Raw genomic sequence first — 7,129 nt, forward strand, 5'->3', positions numbered from 1 at the left:
GTTGCACCGGCCGAAAATGTATAATAAAGAACGAAAAAAACATACAGTATATAAGTCCCACTGGAGTCTAAGTCGCATTTTTGGGGGAAATGAATTTGATAAAACCCAACACCAAGAATAGACATTTGAAAGGCAATTTAAAATAAATAAAGAATAGTGAACAACAGGCTGAATAAGTGTAACATATTATAGTAAGAGTCATTCAAATAACTATAACATATAGAACATGCTATACGTTTACCAAACAATCTGTCACTTCTAATCGCTACATCCCATGAAATCTTATACGTCTAGTGTCTTACGTGAATGAGCTAAATAATATTATTTGATATTTTACGGTAATGTGTTAATAATTTCACACATAAGTCGCTCCTGAGTATAAGTCGCACCCCCGGCCAAACTATGAAAAAAACTGCGAATTATAGTCCGAAAAATATGGTACCATTTTCCAAGTTCACAAAAATTCCTGGTTTTCCAAAGCCCTGTTTTTCACCTTTGCTAGACATTTATTAACCATTTTTGACCATTCCACCTTCTGAACATTTCTCTTAGTTAGGACAACAAAAGTTATCTTTTTTCCCCCTGTATAAATTCCCGATTTTCCCGAAACTCCAGGAATTCCGAAACACCCGTTCTCAATTCAAACTGTCACTAAGTCAACATTTTACAACCGATTCCAAAATTTCCAACACCAACCCATTCATATCATCCAGGACAATCGCGCTAGTATCAGTATTTTCAGAAATTCCCGTTTTTTCCCGAAATTTCCGGGAAATTCCCATTCAAATGAATGGACATATTCACAATTATGAACAATGCCCTAAATTCTCAAAATGTTGTACCATTCCGACCTTTCAACCATCCACCCGAACTACTCTTCCGATATATCGAACGCAAAACATGTTTCCCAACATTCCCTGATTACCAGAAATCCCCCCCCACCCCCCATTGAACATGAATGGGCAATATACAAACCTCTCCATATCCCACCTTTCTCAACCGATTGGAACCATTCCAACATCCACACACTCCACTCACCCTGGACATTCAAGCACTTCAGTTCCGTCCCCACGCGTATCAGCGGCTTGTGCACATTCGGCGTTAACACGCAGTTAGCAAATACTAGTAATACGTATGTTGCGTAAATAAATTGTAAATGTCACCGCATTAATCATAATTTTTGCGCTTAAGAAACTCTGACTTTAGCTCCAGACTTATCCTGTTTGTTATTGTCATTACTGCCACAAGCGGTGGAAAAGTGTATTATAAGCGCGTGCCACAGCTGAGAAATAGGTATTGTTTTGCGGCCCTACAACGAGGTAGGAAACACTGCTGTGTACTGTGCAGGCAGAACACACACACACACACACACACACACGCAAACACCCACACCTTTGTATGCTCATCATGTCGGCCATCAAACAATATTTGACAAGCAAGGACTTGCTTCACTCTTCCTTGGAGCTTGTTCGCACGAGAAGGCAACAAACGGCTGGGCTGAGGAGGGACGTCTCCAAGCGGATGTACTTCTGGATGCCGATTGGCTGCTGAGTCGAGACAGGAGAGGCGCAGGTGAAGGAAGCGCCTGAAGGGAGCCCACAGCGGCAAAAATGCCTTTGGACTCCGTTGGTCCGGTTTAGCATCAGCAGCGCATCGCCTTCTCCCCAGCGAGGTGAAATACTTGGGACTTTGTAGCCGAGCTCCAAATGGATCATGACTTTGACGGTGACAAGATGGTGGATATGCAGGAGCGCTGCCAGGGGTGAGTGTTCAAAGTGGCTTTTATTGCTCCTGCGTGCTAAAAAGACGGTGGACTAACCCGTATCACCCCACCTGACAAACACATATTTGAGGGAAAAAACAAGTTTGCCAAGTCAAATCTCATTTAAAAAACAGAAAACACCTCAAACTTACAGCAAACACAATTAAATGTAATCATTGATCAAAGAAATCAGATCATCAATGATCAATTCTGCTCAAATGTTGTGCCGATGCAACTTTTTCACTTCTATCATGATATCAGTATTGAAGCCTTGAGAAATGACCGATACTGATAATGATCGGATACCTTTTACACCAAATAGCACCTGAGAAAAGACTCGGCTCTCCAAGTACCACCATAATGATAACATTCAACTATAGTAGCGTAGTAGACATAAGTATTCATCAAGTACCACCATAATGATAACATTCAACTATAGTAGTGTAGTAGACCTAAGTATTCATCAAGTACCACCAATTATGACAACATTCAACTATAGTAGCGTAGTAGACCTAAGTATTCATCAAGTACCACCATAATGACAGCATTCAATCATAGTAGCGTAGTAGACCTAAGTATTCATCAAGTACCACCATAATGACAACATTCAACTATAGTAGCGTAGTAGACCTAAGTATTCATCGAGTACCACTATAATGACAACATTCAACTATAGTAGTGTAGTAGACCTAAGTATTCATCAAGTGCCACCCATTATAACAACATTCAACTATAGTAGCGTAGTAGACCTAAATATTCATCGAGTACCACTATAATGACAACATTCAACTATAGTAGTGTAGTAGGCCTAAGTATTCATCAAGTACCCCCATAATGACAACATTCAATCATAGTAGCGTAGTAGACCTAAGTATTCATCAAGTGCCACCATAATGACAACATTTAACTATAGTAGTGTAGTAGGCCTAAGTATTCATCAAGTACCCCCATAATGACAACATTCAATCATAGTAACGTAGTAGACCTACGTATTCATCATGTACCACCATAATGACAACATTCAAATACAGTAGCGTAGTAGGCCTAAGTATTCATCAAGTACCACCATAATGACAACATTCAAATATAGTGGTGTAGTTGACCGAAGTATTCATCAAGTGCCACCATAATGACAACATTCAATTATAGTAGCGTAGCAGACCTAAGTATTCATCATGTACCAGCATAATGAAAACATTCAAATATAGTAGCGTAGTAGACCTAAGTAGTTATCAAGTACCACCCTAATTAACAATATTCAAATATAGTAGCATAGTAGGCATAAGTATTTATCAAGTACCCCCATAATGACAACATTCAACTATAGTAGCGTAGTAGACCTAAGTATTCATCGTAGTAGCGTAGTAGACCTAAGTATTCATCAAGTACCACCATAATGACAACATTCAAATATAGTAGCGTAGTAGACCTACGTATTCATCATGTACCACCATAATGACAACATTCAAATACAGTAGCGTAGTAGGCCTAAGTAATTATCAAGTACCACCATAATGACAACATTCAACTATAGTAGCGTAGCAGACCTAAGTATTCATCAAGTACCACCATAATGACAACATTCAAATATATTAGCGTAGTAGACCTAAGTATTCATCAAGTACCACCATAATGACAACATTCAAATACAGTAGCATAGTAGGCATAAGTATTTATCAAGTACCACCATAATAAAAACATTCAACTATAGTAATGTAGTAGACCTAAGTATTCATCAAGTACCACCATAATGACAAAATTCAACTATAGTAGCGTAGCAGACCTAAGTATTCATCAAGTACCACCATAATGACAACATTCAAATATAGTAGCGTAGTAGACCTAAGTATTCATCAAGTACCACCATAATGACAACATTCAAATACAGTAGCATAGTAGGCATAAGTATTTATCAAGTACCACCATAATAAAGACATTCAACTATAGTAGCGTAGTAGACCTAAGTATTCATCAAGTACCACCATAATGACAAAATTCAACTATAGTAGCGTAGTAAACCTAAGTATTCATCAAGTACCACCATAATGACAACATTCAACTATAGCAGCGTAGTAGACCTAAGTATTCATCAAGTACCACCATAATGACAACATTCAAATATAGCAGCGTAGTAGACCTAAGTATTCATCAAGTACCACCATAATGACAACATTCAACTATAGCAGCGTAGTAGACCTAAGTATTCATCAAGTATCACCATAATGACAAGATTCAACTATAGTAGCATAGTAGACTTAAGTATTCATCAAGTACCTCCATAATGACAACATTCAAATACAGTAGCGTAGTAGGCCTAAGTAATGATCAAGTACTAGCATAATGACAACATTCAACTATAGTAGCGTAGTAGACCTAAGTATTCATCGAGTACCACCATAATGACAACATTCAAATATAGTAGCGTAGTAGACCTAAGTATTCATTAAGTGCAACCATATTGACAACATTCAACTATAGTAGCGTAGTAAACCTAAGTATTCATCAAGTACCACCATAATGACAACATTCAACTATAGCAGCGTAGTAGACCTAAGTATTCATCAAGTATCACCATAATGACAACATTCAACTATAGTAGCATAGTAGACTTAAGTATTCATCAAGTACCTCCATAATGACAACATTCAAATACAGTAGCGTAGTAGGCCTAAGTAATGATCAAGTACCAGCATAATGACAACATTCAAATATAGTAGCGTAGTAGACCTAAGTATTCATTAAGTGCCACCATATTGACAACATTCAACTATAGTAGCGTAGTAAACCTAAGTATTCATCAAGTACCACCATAATGACAATATTCAAATACAGTAGCATAGTAGGCCAAAGTATTCATCAAGTACCACCATAATGACAACATTCAAATACAGTAGCATAGTAGGCCAAAGTATTCATCAAGTACCACCATAATGACAACATTCAAATACAGTAGCATAGTAGGCCAAAGTATTCATCAAGTACCACCATAATGACAACATTCAAATACAGTAGCGTTACATAGTAGGCCTAAGTATTAATCAAGTATCACCATAAAGACCACATTCAAATATAGTAGCGTAGTAGGCCTAAGTATTCATCAAGTACCACCATAATGACAACATTTAACTATAGTAACGTAGTAGGCCTAAGTATTCATCAAGTACCACCATAATGACAAGATTCAACTATAGTAGCGTAGTAGGCCTAAGTAATTATCAAGTACCAACATAATGACAACATTCAGATACAGTAGTGTAGTAGACCTAAATATCCAAGTACCACCATGATGAAAACATTTAAATATAGTATTGTAGTAGACCTAAGTATTCATCAAGTACCACCATAACAACAACATTCAAATATAGTAGTGTAGTAGGCTTAAGTATTTATGACAGTATTCAAATACAGTAGTGTAGTAGGCCTAAGTATTCATCAAATACAGTAGCGTAGTAGGCAGGACTCGTTGCAGGACTGCTTGTATCGCACATATCACAAAGTAAACACAGCACGACTGCTTGTATCGCACATGATATCACACACAAGTAAACACGCTGCAAGACATTTTGTATCGCACATGATTTCGCACACAAGTAAACGCGTTGCAGGACTGCTTGTATCACACATGATATCACACACAAGTAAACACTCTGCAAGACTGCTTGTATTTTTTTTGCAGTCCTGATGTCTGATATCAGCGTCTGATTGGGACACCCCCTATTTGTATGACCGCTTGTATCGCACATGATATCACACACAAGTAAACACTCTGCAGGACTGCTTTTATCACACAAGTAAACGCGTTGCAGGACTGCTTATATTGCACATGACATCACACAAAAGTAATCATGCTGCAGGACTGCTTGTATTGCACATATCACACACAAGTAAGCACAACATGACTGCTTATATCGCAGATGATATCACACACAAGTAAACACTGCAGGACTGCTTGTTTCGCACATGATATCACACACAAGTAAACACTCTGCAGGACTGCTTTTATCACACAAGTAAACGCGTTGCAGGACTGCTTATATTGCACATGACATCACACAAAAGTAATCATGCTGCAGGACTGCTTGTATTGCACATATCACACACAAGTAACCACAGCATGACTGCTTATATCGCAGATGATATCACACACAAGTAAACACTCTGCAGGACTGCTTGTTTCGCACATGATATCACACATAAGTAAACACGTTGCAGGACTGCTTGTATCGCACATGATATAACATATAAGTAAACACTACAGGACTGCTTTTATCGCACATGACATCACACACAAGTAAAGACGCTGTGGGACTGCTTGTATCGCACGTATCACACACAAGTAAACACAGCAGGACTGCTTGTATCACACGATATCACACACAAATAAAAACACGATGGAGAACCACTTGTTTTGCACATGATATCACACACAAGTAAACACTCTGCATGACAGTTTGTATCGCACATGATATCACACACAAGTAAACTCTGCAGGACTGCTTGTATCACACATGACATCACACACAAGTAAACGCTCTGCAAGACTGCTTGTATTGCACATGATATTGCACCCAAGTAAACGCGTTACAGGACTGCTTGTATCGCACATATCACACACAAGTAAACACAGCAGGACTGCTTGTATCACACGATATCACACACAAATAAAAACACGATGGAGAACCACTTGTTTTGCACATGATATCACACACAAGTAAACACTCTGCATGACAGTTTGTATCGCACATGATATCACACACAAGTAAACTCTGCAGGACTGCTCGTATCACACATGACATCACACACAAGTAAACGCTCTGCAAGACTGCTTGTATCGCACATGATATTGCACCCAAGTAAACGCGTTACAGGACTGCTTGTATCGCACATATCACGCACAAGTAAACACAGCATGACTGCTTGTATCACACATGATATCACACACAAGTAAAAACACGCTGGAGGACTGCTTGTATCACACTCAAGTAAACACCTTGCGCGACTGCTTGCATTGCACATGATATCACACACACGTAAACACGATGCAGGACCGCTTGTATCGCACATGATATCACACACAAGCAAAAACTCTGCTAGACTGCTTTTATCGCACATGATGTCACGCACAATTCATCCTCAATGATCCAAAAGTTGCGTTCGCGTGATCGTTGAACACCTCCAAGTCTTTCGAGTTGCACTCCCCCGTGGGAACAAACGACGGAAGCTTTAAAAATCTTCTTTTGAAACCCAGAAATAGAAACAGATTTGAAGTTAATTTGAGTCATGCAGCTTCATTCGCTACCCAGAATGCAACACTGGACCCCCCTGGCCCATCTCCTGCTTCCGTTCCTCCCAGGGCTCGAACCCAGG

General features: G+C 39.0%; 1 protein-coding gene across 1 annotated transcript in view; it reads left to right on the plus strand.

Annotated features, from left to right (window-relative positions):
* Positions 1 to 1,605: 1,605 nt before the first annotated feature.
* LOC133631967 (beta-1,3-galactosyltransferase 1-like) overlaps positions 1,606 to 7,129 on the plus strand; it is a 7,342-nt gene continuing 1,818 nt past the window's right edge. Inside the window, exon 1 of the mRNA XM_062024184.1 lies at positions 1,606 to 1,762. Within this exon, the coding sequence (XP_061880168.1) occupies positions 1,707 to 1,762 (56 nt within the window). The 5' untranslated portion in view covers positions 1,606 to 1,706. The remainder of the gene's footprint in view (positions 1,763 to 7,129) is intronic.

This window comes from Entelurus aequoreus, linkage group LG17 (assembly GCF_033978785.1).
Source record: "Entelurus aequoreus isolate RoL-2023_Sb linkage group LG17, RoL_Eaeq_v1.1, whole genome shotgun sequence".
NCBI lineage: Eukaryota > Metazoa > Chordata > Actinopteri > Syngnathiformes > Syngnathidae > Entelurus > Entelurus aequoreus.